This window comes from Crocodylus siamensis, chromosome 2 (genome assembly GCF_052110815.1).
Source record: "Crocodylus siamensis isolate JL-2025a chromosome 2, ASM5211081v1, whole genome shotgun sequence".
NCBI classification, from domain to species: domain Eukaryota; kingdom Metazoa; phylum Chordata; order Crocodylia; family Crocodylidae; genus Crocodylus; species Crocodylus siamensis.
In genome coordinates, this window is record NC_143396.1 from 201,257,625 (window position 1) to 201,279,590 (window position 21,966).

At 41.0% G+C, this 21,966-nt stretch overlaps 1 protein-coding gene across 1 annotated transcript in view; it reads right to left on the reverse strand.

Annotated features, from left to right (window-relative positions):
• Positions 1-21,966, reverse strand: part of METTL15 (methyltransferase 15, mitochondrial 12S rRNA N4-cytidine) — a 242,164-nt gene that overhangs the window by 100,168 nt on the left and 120,030 nt on the right. The window contains exon 3 of the mRNA XM_090032816.1: positions 19,800-19,936. Coding sequence (XP_089888942.1) covers positions 19,800-19,936 — 137 coding nt within the window. The remainder of the gene's footprint in view (positions 1-19,799; positions 19,937-21,966) is intronic.

The window sequence follows — 21,966 nt, forward strand, 5'->3', positions numbered from 1 at the left end:
TCTATGAGGCACTAGTCAGGTAGCAGTTGGAGTACTGCATCCAGTTCTGAGTGCCGCACTTCAAGAGGGATGTGGACAACATGGAGAGGGTCCAGAGGAGGGCCACTCATATGATCAAGGAACAGCAGGGCAGGCTCTATGAGGAGAGGCTACGGGACCTGAACCTGTTCAGCCTGCACAAGAGAAGGCTGAAGGGGGGATCTAGTGGTCTGTTACAAACTAGTCAGAGGGGACCAGCAGGTATTGGGGGAGTTCCTGCTCCCCCAAGCACTGTCAGGAGTGACTAGGAATAATAATCACAAGCTGGCAGAGGGTAAATTCAAATTAGACATCAGGAGGCGCTACTTCACGGTCAGGGTGGCTAGGATCTGGAACCAACTTCCAAGAGAAGTGGTGCTGGCTCCTACCCTGGGGGTCTTTAAGAGGAGGCTAGATAAACACCTTGCTGGGGTCATTTGACCCCAGTACTCTTTCCTGCCATGGCAGGGGATCAGACTCGATGATCTGCTCAGACCCCTTCCGGCCCTACAAACTATGAAACTATGACACTATAACAAGCATGTGAGAGAAACTTAGGTAAATTACCGACAAAGGCAAAAAATGGATAGCAGAGAAACAGAACAAGGCTTTCCAAAAGCTCTGTGCTTCTCTTGTTGACAGTCTAGAAATCTGCAAAGAGATATATACACTTTAAGACACTCTTCGAGTATGAGCAGGTACAAAGATTTGATGAGCACCAATGAAGAAATCTGAAATACTTGTGAAGACAGGCATGCTCTATAATCTTTACACAAGAAGTTTGAAGATCATTTTGGAAAAGACACTGAGTTTCAGTGCAAGTATTGCAGAAATGAATCATCCATGGTTTATTCCTCCAAGCATGGAGGAGCACATGTTGAAAGTGCAGTGAATATTTGGGTTATAGACATTCCAGAACTGATATGAAATGTAGCCAAGTTCTCTACTCCAAACATCAGACAGAGGCTAGAATCCCATGGCCATGTGGGATCAACAAACTGAAAGAGGACAACACACCCAATGACATACTCAATCTGGTGGTATTACAGTACTTGCTAATCCTCATTCTACACTTGAAGAAGGGTAGGCACTGGTTGCATAATGACTGCAACCAGCTGTACATTTTCTTTCTGTCTGAAGGACTGTTGCACCTAAGCACAGGAAAGTAACAACCAATTCAAGTCACATTATCTATGTATGTTCACAACATAATGGGTAACACAAAACTCATTCAAATCCTGAAGGAAATTAAACTTGGATTTCTCAAGAAAATGTTCTTGATGAGCTTATAGCATGGGCACTGCAGGAACGCTACAAATCTGACTATAGTTCAATACTTTCAGTGGACACATCACAACCAATTCAGCATGGTCAGCTGTGCCGAAGTGAAATTCCTCTAGGTCGGCCTTCTACTGTTGTCATGGAAAACAATGATTTCAGTGAAGATGGGTTAATAGGCTCCAAAACAAGCAATTATACAAACATAATTATGCCACAACCAATTTAATTTTGCCAAGAATGACCTATTTCAGATATAACAACCTTGGTTATACAAAAACCTGAAGTTCAGAAAAGTTTAGTCTGCACAGTTATTGCCAAAAATTACAGGAGTGGCAAATTACGAGCTTGACAGCAACCATGAAGATTGGAGGTTAATTCAGAGGGAATACTGGTGCACTGGTTAACTCCCCATGCACTCCTCTGAGTGATTCAAACACATGGAAAGGTCCCAGCATTCACTGGATATCACTGCTGTCTTGAAAGCAATGTTGTAAAGTGGGAAACAGGTTAAATGTTACAAACAGCCTTCAAGAAAATAGTTGTTCTAGATGTGATTCATTAGTGCTGAAAAGTTGCTGACGTGAGGAAGACGCCAGTGATTCAGTTGGTTGTAGATCAAGCAATGTATAGGTATACTGAGGAAGCCCTTTGTGAAGATGAGGAGAAATTGCCTCATGTGAAAAGGATACTTGGTGGGTTTCACAGAGAAATGTCTTATCTCAATGCTTTAGGAAAAAGATATGCAGGTAGTGGTCTTGAAGAATTAGCTGTTGCTGCAAGGGCTGTGGCTGCAGGTATGCACATAGAGCTTTTTCAGGTAAACATTACCAACACAGGAATGCGCCTCTGCAAACCAGTAACAGAAGGTTTGTTGAGTATGTTAAAACAGACACTTCCAGGAAACTCCTCAAACAAACTGACAGCTTGAAACGGTTGGTAGATAGCATTACAAAACATGGACATGGTAAATTCATCAGTTCAACTGGCTTTCAGGAATTGGTATGTTCAATGTTTGCATAAGTGCTCAGCTGTGAATCAGATATGACCAAATATTTTCTGTCTTATATCATTCATGTTGAAATCCTCTTTCGACATTACCAGTGTCTGAGGAGTGGAACGAATTTTGAAGAGTACTCATCAACTTGCCATAGAATGTTTCCACTGTTAGCAGCTTATGGAAATGTCAAGTATCTAAGAAATTTGTCCCTGTATTATTGGCAAATGACAACATTGAGAGAAGACAAAAAGATGCACATGGTTACAATGTTTTCATTTTCGTTGACTGGAAAGACTTACAGCAAATTGCCTCCAGACCAAGTAATTGAAATGACCACGAACAAAGAATCCAAGAACTGAAGAAATGGGGATTGGATTGGATTTACCAAGAATCTATCCATGGTTGCAATCAACATATTCAGTATACCAGTTATGCAGTAAAGGGAACAACTAAAATAGGTGGCTTATTTCAAGGAGCCCTTGTATTGCCATCCAGAACTGAGACCATCAAGAACAGAAACGAACTGCAAAGTTGTTGATGCAGTGAAGACAGCTCTGGAAGGATGGGACGTGGACCCATGGAATCTGAATTGACCAACTTTTTGCTCCCTTTGCTCTGGAGAGCTAGCAACAAAAGAGATAAGGAAGAGTCTCCACAAAGCCCATGATAAGGATAATGTGGTGGTGGAAAACATTCTGGAGACACTTTCTTCCAGAACTTAATCAACACATGACACAACCACCACAAAGAAAAGTAAGACCTTTCCAACAAGGACAACTGCAACCAAGAACAAGCAAGAGTACAGGAAAATGGTTGACATTACTGCACTGGAATAAATCACTGACCTTCTAACCAGCTGAATAGAGACTACCGGGACTTTAAAAGAAATCATGCAATACAGAATTACTTCTAAGAGCTTTGCGCTCTTCACAGCAGATGGGACATTCCATAAACCTGTCAAATCAAAGTTCATAACATTGATGAACCTCCAGTTGATCTCACCACCATCACATTATCACACATTAATTGATATTGGAATGATGTGGAATAAACCCCCATGAAGTAAGACACTGTCTGAATACGCTCTCAGTCTCTTCAAATATGTCACTGCCTGATACCCACAAACACTGGCATTTCACTTCATTAATGATGTTTATGATGAAGAATTGCTGAAGACTAGTACAAAACAGTGTCAGCATCAGAAATGCTCAAAGTCATTTGGGTTTGTTCCTAATGTTTACCCTGTTTCTGACCAGCAAATGCTTACTGGAGCATCCTGGCACTTTATCAAACCACTCTAAGAAAATGAGACTACAACGTTTCCTCTTGAATGAATGGCAATTTTACTTCCACCACACTGACCTGTACTTCACAATGAATCTCGTCTGCTATAAAATCCAGAGAACATGATACAGACTTTGTATTGAAATCTCCATGTGTGGCTGATATAAAGGCGTTCTTCTATGCAGCTCAAATGGATAATTCCTGCACCACTGTTTTGATTTCAGATACTGATGTTTGGGTTGCTGCTTCCTACAAGAGTCACAAGACTGAGCAAGATATCTAAATGTACAAGAAGAAACCAGGAGACACACCATCACATTACTACAGCCGTTCGTTATTTCCATAGCATGATGCAGCATCCACTGCTCTTGGGGTTTAAGGATTCAATGGAGTAGACGCAGTGGGAGGTTTCTTTGGCTGTGGTAAAGTGACATCAATTAAGCAAATCTTACAATCAAAACATTTGATGTACATGAAGACTATGCAACCATTTGGAAAAAATAAGGAGCTCACCAAAGATCTGTTCGATAAACTGGCTTTATTCACTGTCAGAATATATTATAATGATCCTATGAGCAATAGTTTGTCCACTGCTTGGGCACGTAAATGGCAGCAAATGGTACACTACAATTCTGAAGGACTTCCTCAGTATCATGACTCCTCCAAACAGCACTGCCTTTGAGCACACTTGCAAGTCCATAAATGGAGAAATTCACGTACAAACTCTTGATCCAACAAATTTTGGGTGGACGTCAGTGATGGATGTATTAGAAGGTATTGGAATCTGCAATGCATATTAGAAGTAGACTGCCAGATGGCATGAACTTGTCTCTAAACAATGATTATGGACATTCAGATGAGCCAGTTAAAGCTACTATCCTAGAGTCACCTGAAGAAGACAGTGATACAGAAAACAAATTACACTAGATTAAGAATACCTAGTGTTTGCTGTATCAGACTTGACTTCAAATTTGAGATGAAGCATTTTATTTTACTTAAATTGTTCCATAATCATTTATAACTCTGATATTAATAACATTAAATGCGACTTTGCAGAAATAAATGGTAAAGCTTTCCACTTGAAACAAGTACTCTAATTATATTGCCAAAAAAGTGGTCAAAATTTCATTTAAAGGCTTAGACCTGCCAAACAACGGGCCTTTAGTCATCAAAAGGTAAAGGCAAAAGGTAAAGACAAGAAAGGCAAATGAAGTTTGTGGGTTATTGCAATTCTTAGTTTTAGTTGTTTTAAAAAATCAAAATCAACATTTATTAATCTCCTTAGTGGTGGCCACCATTTTTAAAGATGGTAGCCAAACATTAAAATTAGAAAAGTGACCCCCAGACTAAATTTTATCCCAAGCAACTCAAAAATGATTTCTAAAAGGGCCATAAAAGGGCCCCTAAAAAACCATATGGACTTTATATATACAACTGGACTACTATTATACTGCCCATTTTTTGGATATGCTACTACATAATTCTACCCCCTGCCCTACCCATCAACTTCAGTGCAGGACTAATTGAACAGATCTTAAATGTGTCTAGTTCCCTTGTTCTGCCAGCCCAAATGATGTGTAGAGGGGAGGAGTGGGATAAACTCTTTATAACCTGTTTTATGCATTGCATAAAAGCTCTTGTCTGTCTTTCAAATGTACATAAAACATTGGGGATAACCGAAGTCTTGATTTAATAATCAATTTTCTAAACTAGAATTCCCCTTTGCATTAGTATATCAATGAATTTGAGTATAGAATTAATACTGGTACTTTGAGATACTTTAAATATAAAGATAATAGTTAATCATTATGTTTTAACATTCCTGTATAACATCTCCAAATGCACCTCCAAAGTACTATATATCCTGTAGATAGGGGTCACTTCACCACCATCCAAATACCTATTCACCAAGTAATAACATTTTAAGATAGAAAATTCAATGAGCACCCAATGTCCCCAAATTAATGGTAGTGGAAGTTGGAAAGCTTTTAATGAACAAGATGGAGGATTCAAACAGATTAGATTGGTCATCAGGGACTAAGAAGATAGACTTTTTCCTTCCAGTAAAATAGGAGCCTTGTGACCAACTTGGCCTTAAGTGTTACTTTGATTTGGTCAGCATAGCCTGACGATTATTAATAGCAGGTATTGGGCCCTCACTAGCACATTCTGGGCTACAAAACCAGTATGTAGGATTGAGAACAGATTGTATGTCAATATACCTTATGGTATACATTATTATTTACAGGAATTCTTCCCAAACTGTTTAGAGAAGTATTAGACAGTAGCCTAATGTTATATACATGTCACAAAGGCTACAAAGAAAAATAAAAGTATTGCGTTATCAAGGCTGTTGGGCTGATGAAACATACAGCGAAGCTGCAGAAGAGTAGGCTGCCACTCAAATAGTAGCAAGAGTTGGGAGGTGGAAAGGAGTGCAGAGAGTAGAAGGGGAGAACAGAGAAGCCAGTTGTTCTAAAAAGTATGTTGGTGGAAGTCAGAGTTAAAGTTAGGAGAGTCTTGAACTGAATCTTGAGATGCATGAAGAATCAGAAGAAGTACCAGTATTAGAGGAGTTGGAAAATTAAGCATGAAGGTAGACAGCAGGATTCTATGCATTCTGGAGTATGAAGAGCTGAAAACATCAGTAGAGGGAGATCAACCCAAGAAACCTTACTTAACTTTTCAGGAAGCATAAAAAACCGAAACAACAGAAAAATAGTGGTCATAATTTAAAGTGACTCTTGGACCTCAACAGTAGTTTCCAATCTCAAAGCAATTAAGGTAAAGTATTCAACCTATTATCTTAACTCAGAGACAAATGTTAACTTACATAAAAAGCAACACACTTATTTTAAAAAGGTTGAAATCAAAGGTAGTGTTAATATTATATAGTATGGAAAATTATGATTACTTTCCAGATGGTTGACTATTAAGTATAAACATACTGACCTCCATCCTACAATCACAAACACAACAAAGTAAAACATCAAAATAGCACATTGCATACATAGCTAAAAATAAAAAACAGCTAAAAGTTTAACTAAAAAGCATTTTAATTAAATGTAGAAACATTGTTTTGTTTTCCCTCTAGGAAAGTGTTTTCTAATTTTTCCCCAGATCTTGAAAGTTACAGAACTAAATGTTCTATCCCTCTATAATACATATAAACTTAATTCCATCCTGCACATAAAACCCACAAACACTTTAAATTGAACTATAATATATATTTATTGGCAGTTAAGCATGTAATTTTATATTGCTGCCTTTACTTATTCTTTCTTCTGGGGCATGATTTCTTATTCAGTTCTATGTATTATAAAGAACATATTGTCATCTCTGTGTAGGCTCTGCGTAGGTTTCTTATCCTTAAAAGCTTGCAATGATATTGGTTAATTGCTAGATTTTGGGCACCTTTCTAACTTCTTTCTTTCAGTGGGTGTGAAAGGGTTTACTTGTAATATATATTGCTACTGACAGAATTTTATCTTGTTCCCCTGGAATCTCAGCAGCAATTCCCAAGTTAGAGGCTTCCCCAGAAAGCACGTCAAAGGATTCCCACCCACACACTGAATATCTAACAAGCCCTGACCCATTTTTTTCCTTATTAAAGCAGCAGCACACATTAAATAGAGAGACAGAGACAGAGCGAGAACTTGTCTGTGCATGAAACAGAAGAGGAGGTAAATGTATGCAAGAACTGCAGTAGGAACTTTACCCTGTTGGATTTTATTTCTTACTAAACCATTACCAAGAAGATAAGACATCTATTTAAAATGCAAACTTCAAATTTATTTTTCCTTTACTCGTCTCACGTAGTGATTTACAGCTCTAGCTATCTTGCCTAGGTTTAAGGAAGACTACAACTATTGGGGCTGAATATGGAAAAATACCATGATTCACCTTTATTTATCCTTTCTGTCTGTGCCATTGTGTGTTTTACTGCAGTTTGGGCATTAATGACTTCTTAACTTCGTTTCATGAAATGAGAGTATAATACAAAAAGTAAGCAAGAAAGTAAAGAACCACCGTTAAACCAATTTTTACTCAGATTGTTAAAATGTGTCTAACTAGAACAACAAATATTCTGTCATAGTCAACATTAAAGGTCCCAGTGTCAGGATAACAATGTGACTACTATGCAAATTACACGCCTTAGAAACTGAAATATAGTCTAAATCAGGGGTGGGCAAAATACAGTCTGCGGGCCACATCCAGCCCGCTAAGCCATTCTATCTGGCCCACAGGGCCCGTAAAAAAATTAGGGAATTCATATTTATCTGTCCTTGGATCCTGTCAAAGATGACAGGAACCAGAGGCAGTAGGACCTAGGGGAAGCCCTGGCATGCTCCTGCAATAGCAGGGCCACCCCCCCACCGGGGAGCCCAAGTAGGGGCTTCTGGCCTGGCACCATGTGGCTACTCCAGCACAGGAAACTCAGGTAAGCAAGGGGAAAGGGCAGGGGACAAACTGATGCTGAGCACGGTGGAAAAGCAGCCCCTCCCCTGCCCCAGCTGGCGCTCCCTGCTGCAGCTGCTTGCAGCCTGTGTGGAGCTGTCCTTACCAGGCACAGGCAGCCCCATGTGGGCTGCAAGAGGCTGCAGTAGGGAGTGCCAGCCATGGGGTGGGGCAGGAGCCACTTTTCCCCTTTACTCAGCATCAGCTCTTTCCCTGCCAGCGAGCGTAGGGTCGGGGCTGTGCGCTGACCCCTGCCTGTACCGTGGAGTCAGGGGGGCACCGGGAGTGACTGGGCGTAGGAGACAGTGGGAGCACAGTGCCTGCACCAGTATCCTGGGGCCAGCGCCAGTGGGGCCCGGAGCAGGACGCAGGAGTACAGGGTCCTAGCCAGCAGGGGCTCTATGGAGCCGGGCCAGCTCACCCCTCTTTCTGCTGGTGCAGCCCAGTCCAGCTCCACAGACCCCTGCCAGCCTGTGTCCCGCTCTGGGCCCTACAGGTGCTGGCCCTGGGACATTGGTCCCAAGATATTGAGACACTGGTCCCAAGAAGGTGACCAGGGGGCAGGGCACCTGTCAAGGTGTCAGGCTACCTATGAGGCCCTCAACAGCTAGCCAAAACTTGGTAACCGGCCCTCCACCCAAAATAATTGCCCACCTCTGGTCTAAATCATGCGATTTTTCCAATACCTCAAATTATTAATAGTTACAATCTGATTGTTTTTCCTCCAGCAATAACAAAATGGCAGGCAAAGAAACCACTTCAGTTGCACTTGATTTGTCTGTTGCGTTCACAAGTTCACAGACATATTCAGTCACTGATTTCATTGGCTATAGTTGCATACAGTCCTCTCCTGTTTCTGAACATGACCTCTTGCAAAGTGAACCAAATGGTAAAAGATAGAACAGTCTTCACTGAAACAGAACAGTCTAGTTAAACATGAGAAGTAGGAGGTACAGACAGGAAACTTGAGAGAAGTTATGCTTTCTACACAACTAGATGTCATTTTCACCAAACTAGAAACCAGAGATGAAAAAGGTTTACTGAATCATATAGGCCATCTCCTGGCTACTCAAGAAAGTGAAAAAAGGTTGTTTATGACCAACATGTTTCTTTATGATTAAATATTTGACATAACTAGCCTCCATCACTTAAAACAAATTTAATCTGCCTGTATAACTCATGTCTAGCCAATTGAAAGCTTGACAAATCAGAAGAAACTGACTGCACGCCACTTCATGTTCTTGCCCCACAAAGAGGTTCACAGTTAATTAAAATTATAAATAAATTAAAATGGCTCACAGCTGTCCATAAACATTCCAGTCAATAGAAATTTTAATTTACACACTTACCAAATAAATGTTCTTTCATTTGTAACTGTACTGCAGAACTGACATCCCAAGGCTAGTGGGATAAATAACCACTATATAGTTGGTGAAGGAACACTTTTTCTATTTTAAGATCCACACTGAATTATAAAGTACTGTACAACAGAGTTACATTTCTTATCTTCTGGAAAAGGATCCGTCAACTTGGTCACTCCACTGCTGTATAAACAGGAGAGTTGCATGGAAGAGAAGCAAAAATGTATCTGTAACATGCAGGAAATTAAAGTGTGGATTATGAGTCAAGACCCTTCTCAAACAGTGGTTGAATATGTGACTTCAGAAAGAATATGAAGGATTCTTGTGATGAACATGGGTTTATATGGTTGATAACCCCAACTCCAGGACTCAAATGAACAGCTTCACATCATCATACTGATACTTAGAGATGTCAGAAAACCCTTCTCAATTTTAAAATGTCATAATAAATCATAAATAACTTATCTTAATTGTTAAATAACTTATCTTTATCATAAACAATCATAAATAACTTATCTGTAATTTGGTGTTAGTCAATGTAGACCTTATTGTAAATGAAGGCAGAGAAGTGATGAGCAAAGACTGTAACTTTAAAAATACTCCAATACCTTTTCTATTGGGAGACTGGTACCTGGAACTTTAAAAATCTTTTTTTCATCTAGCAAACCTCTCTCACAACAATCTGACTAAACTATTTATACATAAGCAAAATGGATGTTATGTCTCTAGACTTTCCAGGGACCTCCCCTTGAGCCACTCCAAACCCCTTCTGCCCTATCCGCTGCTCTACTTTCTGCTTCTAGGCCTGTGCTCCCTGCCTGATCTCATGCTCTGCTTTCTGGTGGTTGCCAGCAGGACTTTGGCTTCTTCAACCATGTAATGTTCTTCCAAGAAGAAGGATCACTGGGAAAAGATGGGATCCACCTGACAAAGAGAGGGAAGAACATCTTTGCAGATAGGCTTGCTAACCTAGTGAGGAGAGCTTTAAACTAGGTTCACTGGGGGATGGAGACCACAGCCCTGAGGTAAGTGGGGAAGTGGGAGACCTGGAGGAAAAGCAAGCAGGAGGGGACAACAGGGAAGGTGTTCTCATACTTCCTAAGAAATCAGGGCAATTAACTAGTTACTTCAGGTGCCTGTACATGAATGCATGGAACCTGGGAAACAAGCTGGAAGAACTGGAAGTCCTTGCACAATCACAGAACTATGATGTGATTGGAATAACAGAGACTTGGTGGGAGCTCGCATGACTGGCGCACTTTTACAGATGGGTACAAACTGTTCAGGAAGGACAGACAAGGAAGAGAAGGAAGAGTTGCACGTTATGTAAAAGAGCTATATAATTGCTCAGAGCTCCAATATGAAACTGGAGATAGGCCTGTTGAAAGTCTCTGGGTTAAGGTTACAGGGGAGAACAACAAGAGTGATGTTGTGGTGGGTGTCTGCTATAGACCACCAGACTAGGAGGAAGTGGTAGATGAGGCTTTCTTCAAACAGCTAGCAGAACTTTCACAGTCACAAGCCCTGGTTCTCATGGGGGACTTCAATCATCCTGACATCTTCTGGGTGGACAATACAGCAGTACACAGACAAACCAGGAAGTTTTTGGAAAGTGTTGAGGACAACTTCCTGGTGCAAGTGCTGAAACATCCAACTAAGGGCTGAGCTCTTCTTGACCTGCTGCTCACAAACAGAGAAGAATTGGTGGGGAATGCAGTAGTGAATGGGAACTTGGGCAGCAGTGACTATGAGATGATTGAGTTCAGGAACTTGAGGAAAGGAAACAAGGAAAGCAGCACAGTAAGGACCCTGGACTTCAGAAAAGCTGACTTCATCTCACTCATGAAACTGACAGGAAGGATCCACTGGGAAGCCATCCTGAGGGACAGAAGAGTCCAGGATAGCTAGCTATATTTAAGGAAGCCTTACTGAAAGTGCAGGAAGAAACCAGTCCGATGCACAGGAAGACTAGCAAGTATGGCAGAAGACTGTCTTGGCTTAGAGAGGAACTCTTCAGTAAACTTATAAAGGAAGCTTATAAGAAGTGGAGACTTGGACAAATAACTAGGGAGGAGTATTAAAGCATTGCTCAGGCATGCAGGAATGAAGTCAGGAAGGCCAAAGCCCAATTGGAGTTGCAGCTAGCAAGGGACACAAAGGGGGACAAGAAGGTTTGCTGCAAGTATGTTGATAGTAAGAGGAGGATCAGGGAAACTGTGGGTCCTTTGAATGGGTGAGGCAACCTTGTGACAGAGGTTGCAAAAAAAGCTGAAGTGCTCAATGCCTTCTTTTCCTCCGTCTTTATAGGCAAGGTCAGCTCCCAAACTACTGCACCAGGCAGCACAGTCTGGAGAGGAAGTGAGTGGCCAACAACAGTGAAAGAACAGGTTAAGGACTACTCAGAAAAGCTGGACATATACAAGTCCATGAGGCCAGACAGGCTGCACCCAAGGGTGCTGAGGGAGTTGGCTGATGATAGTGCAGAGGCATTGGGCATCATCTTTGAAAACTCAAGACTATCAGGAGACGTCCCAGATGATTGAAAAAGAAAAAAAATAGTGCCCATATTGAAGAAAGATAAAAAGGAGGCTCCAGGGAACTACAGGAAAGAATCCTTCATCAGAGAAGCTGGTCTTTCGAAGCACTGATAAAACTCTTTGAGGGACCATGTTAGAGCCAGAAAAGAGGATGAGATTATTCCATTTTATGCTTCTCATCTTTAAATTATATGGCCATTTTTTCTAATACAGTTTATCTTTCTCATGCAATAAACCTAATTTTTGTTTTACACACTTTACTGATTGTTGTGGGTGAATGTATTGTTCAGCACAACCGATAATTTCAGACTTGCTAGACTATGGGTGAGATCCCTGGAGGTGGGGAAGTTTCCTCTGTTGGAGATGCAAGATCTGGGATGCAGGTAGGTGGAATTAAGATTTGCTGGGAAGAAAAATTGTTCCGGGGCAAATCATAAATCTACTCCTTGTAGACATGCAGCAGAATTCTGAGGAGAAACTTGGGGTTCTGAGGATACACAAAGTCCATAGTATGCATACTTTGCCCACTGATCTCATCTGGCAAACTTAAGTGATTCCATGAACATGGTTACAGCAAGAGTTATTTGTTGTTCTATACCCTTAAGTTCCTCATTATTTGCCAGCTAGCCAAAAATATTTCTGGCAGCCAGAGGGATATTTCATATAGTTGATGCTTTAAGAGGTTGATAAACTTATCACAGTTGACTATGTTTATGTTTACCTGAAGAACTGCTTTTACTTACAATTTACTTACAGTTTACAATTTAATTGTTCTAATTGGCTTTCCCAAAGCTCCAATAGAGTTTTTGATAGTGATGCAATGAAAAGAACTGGGAGACATGTATATAATAACAGGACAGTGTAGAGCAGGCAGAAAGTCATTGAGCACAGTCCATCCCACCGCCAGGGGTTATGCGCTTTAGTAACAAAGAACAAATATGGAGAGTAGTTTATCCTCCATGTTATGGAATGGAAGGTTTCTAGCTGCTTTTGACCATTGTTTACATATAGTATACCATCATTTCCCCAGGTTATCAATCTCCAATCTTTATTAAAATGTGGCTATCATTTAGTATAACTGGTGTAAGCCACATGACATCTGGAGGCATTAAACATTGGTGATCATAAGCTTTCCAGCTCTTGTTATGATGGCATATGGTATTACGACATTCAAGTCTAGGGACCAGATGTCCTACAGCAGTTGGCAAACTGACATTGCTAGTCCATATTTTTGATGGCTAAGGGTTATTCTTAAATGTGACATAATTTTTGTATGGTCACCTATGGTATAATTCCATACTAGGAAGCACATATTAACTTTTTTCCTTTGAAAAAAAATTAGAAAGTTATGTTTTACAAAGCTATGTTAAAAAACACACACACAATTGTTTTGGTTAAGAAGTATTTTGGTAAAAAAAAAAGCTGGAATTAAGTTTGTACATACATCTGCATTGTGTTAGTTTTTAAGTACAAGAACCAAGATGGGTTTTTTTCCAAGACCTTTGTCAATGCATAGAAAGGATACATAAGAAGGCAGAAAATATTACAGCTGTAGAATCATAGAAAATTAGGGTTGGAAGGGACCTCAGGAGGTCATCTAGTCCAGTGTTTCTCAACCTTTTTCCAACCAAGACCCAATGGCAAAGGTCCATGGCCTGTCCCAACCCACACCCCCCGACTCTGCCAATGTACAACCCAGAGTCCCCTGCCCCACAGGCCATGCTGGGATCCCTTGCTCCCAACCTGCAGCCCCCTACTGACTCCCCCTCCAGCCTTGCCAGAGGGGCCTCCAGCTGTCCTGTCCCACTTAGGCCAAAGTACTTTGGCTCACATGAGCAGCAGCAGAGTCTGGCCCAGCACAGAGCGAAAGGAGGAGAAGGGGGGCTCTTGTGCCACCCAAGGCAGCTTGGTGACAGCCCCTCCCCCCCCCCGAGCAGTGTCTCTTGGCTGCCCTGCCCCCACAAACATAGGCATTAGCTCCACTGTCACCAGCCCAGCCATGCAGCTGTCTTCCCTGTCGCTTCTCCTGCTGGAAGGAGCAGGCACCTTCCAGCCACCCCTCTGCCCTGCCGCAGTCTCAACATCTGGCCACATTCATAGACATGGGGGCTGGAAGGGACCCCAGAAGATCAAGTCCAGCCCGCTGCCCAGGGATAGGAAGTCAGCAGGGGGCATAGGATCCCAGCAACATAAACGTCCAAATGAATCCTGAAGGCGTTCAAAGTGGGTGCTTGAACCACCTTCAGCGGCAGTCTATTCCAAACCTTGGGGGCTCGGACAGTAAAGAAGTTCTTCCTTATGTCCAGCCTGAAACGGTCGCAGAGGAGTTTGTGACTGTTCGATCTTGTCATCTCTTGGGGCACTCTGGTAAACAGACATTCCCCCAGAACCTGGTGAATACCCTAATAAACTTATAGGTGGCCATCAGATTGTCCCTGAGCCTGCACTTTTCCAGGCTGAAGAGTCCCATGGCTCTCAACCTCTCATCATAAGGTCTGTTATCCTGACCTCTGATCATGCACGTGGCTCTCCTCTGCACTCTCTCCTTTTTGAATTGCAAATCCTTTTTGAATTGTGGAGCCCAAAACTGGATGCAGTCCACCAGCTGCAGCCTCACCAAGGCCGAGTACAATGGGAGAATGACATCCCGGGATTTGCTTGAGAAGCATCTATGGAAGCCAGCGTTTTGCTTGCTTTACTAGCTGCAGCATCACACTGAAGGCTCATGTTCATCTTGTGGTCAATGATGACCCCCAAGTCCCTTTCACCTGTAGTGCCAATGAGCATAGCACTGCTGAGCCAATAAGCAGGCTGCAGGTTTTTCCTCCCAAGGTGGAGAACCCTGCATTTTTCAGTGTTAAACACCATCAGGTTCTCATCCGCCCATTTCATGAGCCTGTCAAGATGTGCCTGGATCACCCTCCTGTCCTCAGGTATGGATGCTTTACCACAGAGTTGGGGGTTGTCGGTGAACTTGGTCAGCCTGCTTCTGACACCATTGTGTACATCATTGATGAAGATGTTAAAAAGTGAGGACCCTAGGACAGAGCCCTGAGTGACCCCACTGGTCACAGGGCACCACAATGATTGACTTCCATCAACCACCACTCTCTGGCTCCTGCTGTGGAGCCAATTCCCCAGCCAGCAGATTGTGGTGAGGTCAAGGCCACCGTTAGCCAGTTTTTCCAAGAGATGATCATGGGATACCAGATTGAAGGCTTTTTTGAAGTCAAGATATAAGACATCAATCTCTTCCCCCTTGTCCTGCAGCTGCAATCACCACAAGTAGTCCCTTGCAGGTTGGAATGCTGCTAACTTGCAAGGGGAGACCCATGCTTTCCCACTTTTTTTTGTGATTTGTCCATGACCCACTTTTGGGTAGTGACCCACAGGTTGAGAAATGCTGATCTAATCCAACCCCTGCTCAAAGCAGGATCATCTCCAACTAAATCATTCCAGCCAGGGCTTTGTCAAGCCAGGCCTTAAAAATTTCCAAGGATGGAGGTTCTACAACCTCTCCAGTGCCCATTCTAGTTCTTCACCACCATCCTAATGAGAAAGTTTTCCTAATATCCAGCTTAAACTTCTCTTGCTGCAACTTCAGACTACTGCTCCTTGTTCTGTCATCTGCCACCACTGAGAACAGTCTGTTCCATCCTCTCTGTAACCACCCTTCAGGTGGTTAAGCTGCTATGAAATCCACCCCCAGTCTTCTCTTCTGCAGACTAAATAAGACCAGTTCCCCCAGCCTCACTTCATAACTTATATGCCCCAGCCCCCTAACCATAAATTTGACATTTCCTAGCTTTACCCAAGGTACCAAGGCAATTTTTTAAATGTAGTTACTCTGTATTTAATTATGGCTTACAGTGTTAATATACACACACGTATTATATAGTATACGTATATACATACATCCTATATACATGTGTGTATACACACATATAAACACACATATACACACATACTATATACAGTGTTAATATTATATAGGTATCTATATTCACTGATCTATAAACAAACACACATATACATACACACACACATATATATACATACACTCGCATATGTGAGCACCGTAAATAGCATGTGTATAAATGTTATGTATCTATATACACACACACACACACACACACGTCTGTACATATACTATATAGTATGTGTGTGTATATGTGTATATTAACACTGTAAACAGTAAGTAAATACATAGTAGCTACATTTAAAAAATACTTGTATATATAACTGCCCTGGCCTCTCATAGCAATTAAAAAGCAGATGTACTGAGACCATCACTTTCCTGCTGTTGTATCAAGGGGACAAGATAAATTCTTAAAGGCTTGTCTCTACGGTTTGCTCTCACCTTTGATACAATGGCTGCAGAAAAATGCCAAATCTGTGATATTACTTTTTGGGATAAAGTAAGGGAAGTCATTGTCAATTTTTTTGTCTGGTATTACAGAGGAGAAAATACTTGTTTTGAAGAATGACCTTAGTCTGCCTGGAAAAATTTGAAGAATACTACTCTTCCAAGAGCCTTCTCCTGTCTGTCTGAGAAATGATGACTCAGCAGCATGTAGAAATAGAAGCAACACATGAGCTAGTGCCTCAGAGGAGTTTCAGAGGTTCCCAAGCCTTTCAACAGTAAAGGGCCCCCGCCCTGTGACAACAACATAAAGATATTTCAATTTTTAATAGCAAATTCACTAACAAAAGGCAGAAAAGATGCAACTAATTAAGCAGTGCAGATAAGGCATGGCAAGCAAGTGATTAAAATTTATAAAATGCATATAACCAATGTTTGAAAGCAAAGTCACCTTAAAATTTTTAAGTCCTAAAATCTTTAAAAGCCTTTAACAGGTAGCCATCCTGTTAGGGAAAGGACCTTCTTTCAAAACAAAGTCTTTCTATAGTGCTACCCAGGTACACTTGCAATTGGGCAATTCAGAAAGAATCATAGAAAATGAAGGCTAGAAGGGACCTCAGGAGGTCATCTAGTCCATTCCCCTGCTCAAATCAGGACCAGCCCAAACTAGATCATCCCAACCAAGGCTTTGTCTAGCCATGTCTTAAAAGCCTCCAAGGATGGAGAGTCCACAACTTCTCTGGGTAGCCTGATCAAATGCTTTACTACCCTCCTAATGAGAGTTTTTTCCTAATATTGAACCTAAGCTTCCTTTGCTGCAACTTGTTCTGTCATCTGCCACCACTGATCTGGTGGCCACCTATAAGTTTATCAGGGTGCTCATCAGGATCTGGGGGAACATCTGTTCACCAGAACCCCCCCAAGGGATGACAAGATCGAATGGTCACAAACTCCACTGTGACCGATTCAGGCTGGACATACGAAGAACTGTCGGAGCCCCCAAAGTTTGGAATAGACTGCTGCTGGAGGCAGTTCAAGCACCTACTTTGAATGCCTTCAAGACACATTTGGATGCTTATCTTGATGGGATCCTATGTTCCCTGCTGACTTCCTGCCCCTGAGGCAGGGGGCTGGACTTGATGATCCTCCGGGGTCCCTTCCAGCCCAAATTTCTGTGAAATCTTTATGGATAGTGCAGAGGAAACTGTGTGAAGAACAGATCCCTATCCCGGTGTTTCCTACCTGCTATATCTAGTTTGATCTTTTCTTTGGAACAAAGGTAATTGTTTCTAGTACAGACAGTTCTCAGACTTACGACACAACTGGTGCCTGAAAACCACGTCTTAAGTTGAAACGTCAGAACTCGGAACCCATTTTCCCATAGGAACAAAGTTATAAACAGGGGATTGGTTCCTGAACTAAGGCCCGATACCCTATTTTCACCAGAAATAACACAGAATTTTTTACTCAATCAATTATAGAGGAGTAATATAGCTACATTAATGCATTTACATTGTAAATAGCAATCATATTGATTTGTTTTTCTGAGGTGACTTTGCTGGACTTTTTGAAGGGCTCTTGGCTAGAGTCTTCACAGAAGTCTTGGCTGCACGTTTTTCTGGAGTCTTGTCTACTTTCTTAAAGATAGTGTCCAAGGAAGTTTGGACAGATGAGCTGCAGGGAGACGGGCAACACAGTAAACTTGTTCGCTGGCATGGCATTATGTCAGATCAAGCATCATAAAGTCGAAACTGACGTCAGAAAGTCAAAACAGAGTGTCAATTTATAAATATTGTAGTGCCATCTGTTGTAACTCAAAATGTCTTAAGTCAAGGACTGTCTGTATTCAGAAAGTCTGGGCATAAAATCTCTTTAACAATAGTGATATTTTAACTGTCACTGGACTTGGCTTCTAAGATACGTTTCTATTAACAATGAACCATCCAGGCTTGTTCCTCTTCTCCGCATTTGTATTTCGTCCCTTGCCTCTCACTTCTGTACTTTATTTTCTCTTGTCTCCTTTCTATGCCATGTACCAAAATTTATTAGCTCCCACAAACACCCTTCCACGATATAGACAGAACTGCAGAAGCCCTATTGTGGCTGCTTTCATACATCTAGTCAGTCACAATTTAAAAGGTAAGTTCAAATATTTGCCTCCTTTCTGAAGGTAACCTTCAATGTCATTTCCTGAGTTTACAAATAGTTATCTATATCTTCTATGAAAAAGGGCAATTGTTTTCATGGAACTCCAAAAAGTACATGTTACTGTTTCAGGATCCACATATATATATGGTATAGAACTAGCTGCATACAAAATACTGCTCATGCTGCTACATATGATTTCATATTATAAAACAGAAATATTATGTATTAACAAGGGCAATAGATGATTTTATTTTTGTTGTATTTTATTTTTATATAAAATATAAATGTTATTAATTCCAAGCCAGTCCCTTGCATAGATGCAATTACCATAATTTTTTCATCAACATTAGGATTCAAAACAAAAAGGTGGTGGTGTTTTACAAGTCAGACATACATTACAAATATGTAAAGAATTAAACATTTAAGACAAATACATGCAATAAAGGAAGTTCAAAATTGCAAAATGAATTTGAAAACATGTTAGCTAGAGATCTGAAGCCATACATCATTAATTCAACAATACATCACTGTTGAATAACATACATCATTAAAGAAAAAAAGAAAAATGAGAAGACAAGAGAAATCAAGGAATGAAAAAGTATTATTTATGAGAAAACTAGTAATAATACATTACATAAGAATATTTCTTTATTACTGACCCATTTCACCTATCAAATTAAAATATCACCTTTACCTGAACAAAAGTTGTCTGTGGTAGCAAATCCAAATGTAAGAGCAGAGCCTTATTTACTTAATGAGTAAATTTTGAATCCAGCAGTGCAAGTCACACAGTATTACAGGAAATGTAATACTGAACCTCAGTAAATTACTTTTGGTTTTTTATGAAACTGGCTAATCTAAGTGAGTCACAGCTAAATTTCCTCATTATTTAATTAAAAACTATTATTACATCCATTTCTTGTTTGTCATGAAAGATGATTGTGGCAAAAATGATTTAGTTAGCTATGTAATATTTTTATAACTACAGTAATTCCAAATTAATCTTCTTGCATAGCTTCTTTAAATTTTTTTTATTTTAAATAGAATTTTAAACAGTGACTACAGACAGTGGAGGAAATACACTTAAGCAGGCTCAACTTAGATTTGCATGTAGTTAGTCAAAATCAAGTTAAAGCATATTTTCCAAGTTAAAGTAAATTCTGAAGCATAATTTGGTAGTACTCCACCTCTAGCACACAGGAACATGTCATGCAGCCTGCAGGTCTCTACACAGGTCTGGAAATTTGGAGGCAGGAGAACACTAGCAGTGTTAATTCATCATCCATCAAAATAACTCAGAAATATATGACACCCCGTAAACACTACAGATAAGACAGAAGAATTCTACTTACGGATATGAGTCTGAAAGTTGCTGAGCTATTTGATAAGCTGCTGGATCTCTGTCTAGGGCATATATTTTAATGTCACGTGCTTTCTGAAGAAGGGCAACAGTGTGACCTCCTGCTCCGAACGTCATATCCAGAAAACACTGTTGAACACAAAGGAGATAGTACCGTTATATAAAATGGTGATTTGTAAAATCCACATTTTTTTGAGGAAACATCTGGGTTTGACAAGCTGTCACATCACATGCAGGATTCTAATGGAAATGATCTTGGTGAGTTCTTGGGGATGAAACATACAGACAATGCTCTAACAGAGTATGTCTATACTGCTCATGAAGGTATGCAGCATGTATGGGCAACACCTGCATTAGCTTCAGTTTAGTCATAACAGCTACAAGTAGTAGTCAAAAGATGGTGGTATGGACTTCAAAGCTGCTATTCAAACTGACAGCAATCTGAATGAATATTCAGAGGCTTCAAACTCACGCTAGTCCACCTGCTGCATTTGCCAATTTGACAAAATTGTTATTTTTGTCAACTGGATCAAAGCTAAGGTAGCATACTGAACTACAACTACAACTCAGTATTACTGTGCAGAAATATCCTCAGGTCTACACCACTATCTCAAACAATGCATGTTTCTATAAATCTTTGTAAATCATCAACTGCTTTTGTACATATGCAATAGTTTGAAGTCAGCACCTTTTTGCAGAGGTACGTACACCATGAAGATCTGGCTTGATTTGGAGGCAGCTAGCACTAGGATCTAGCTGCTGCCCACAGTGCCACTGCCACTTCTCCCCACAATATAGGCAATGTTCCCCGCAAGCCAGTGACAGCACAAGCAAAGTCCCCTTCACTGCTAAACTCCTGTCCACCTAGCACTTTTTTTTCCTGAGCAAAGCCTGCCAGCTCCATAGGCCAGATCAAATGACCCTGTGGGCCAGAGTCAGCCAACGGGACACAGACTGCCAACCCCTGCTGTAGTTCATTGTTTCATGTACAAAGTCTCACTGGCCTTTAATAGAAAAACCCCAATTGGCTTGTATGAAATCCAGCAATGTATAACACTTTCAATTTCAAGGACCCTATACCATCTTTACATCCATGAAACGTTCTTTCTTACCTCACACTTGACTATGTTAACTTCTAGTTATGGGTCAATCTTCCAACATACAAGCTACACCTAATCTAGAAAAATGTATTACTTACTGCTCATGGGTGCAGTGGGCACAAACTATGATGCCACAGCTTTATTGCCATAGCAACGGGCTCCCTCACTACAGTGCGTTGCTATGGCAACACAGCGGCTAAAAATAATCATGTACTCCTGACAGTGCAGTAATGGCTGTTACTGTGCCATCATTTAGTACTTCCTAAAGGAAATACTAAATAACAGTGCAGTAGCAACAGCACCGTAGGGGCACATGTAGATGCACCCACTGGCTGCACTTTAGTGCAGAGCTGACTAATTAGGGTTAGTCATAGTAAAGCGTCACAGTCTACATGTGCACCAGTATTAGGGTGCAGGAAATTAATTAACTATGCTGTAGGATGGCACCGCAGAATACTTAATTGCACTGAAACAGGACCTGGTTGGGGCATGAGGGTGCTAAAGTGAAGGGGCTGACTGCCACCTACCCCTGTACTTTAGCACCCTCCTGCCCCATCCAGGCCTTCTGTCACCTGGCGCTGCTACCCAGAGCCTGGGGCTGATCCCTTGTGCCCCCTGCCAGCCCAGGGCTGCTCGACCCCAGCTCACACTGCTGCTGTCCCAGGCACATGTGTAGATGCTGAGCCTGACAGCAGTGTACTCCAGGGCAAACTGCACCAGAGTTTATCATGTCACATTAATTGCACATGTAAATGCACCCACTATGAATGTTTGGGTTTTTCCTTTTCTGAAAGTTTTTTGTCCTATCAGAAGGTAAACATTTTGAAGACCCATATAAAGCATAACAGATGTAAATAACATAAAGACTCCTTTACACCAAATAACACCTTGCTAAACTGTACACTAAAGAACTGCATAAAACACAAAATGTAGTATTTCCACCTTAATAATCAATCTAAGTTATAACACCTAAGTATAGAAAGTGTAGGTCTAAGGTAAATACCTTCATATAGGAAAAAAGTAGAAATGAGTATAACAGTTAGAACTATTAGAAATATT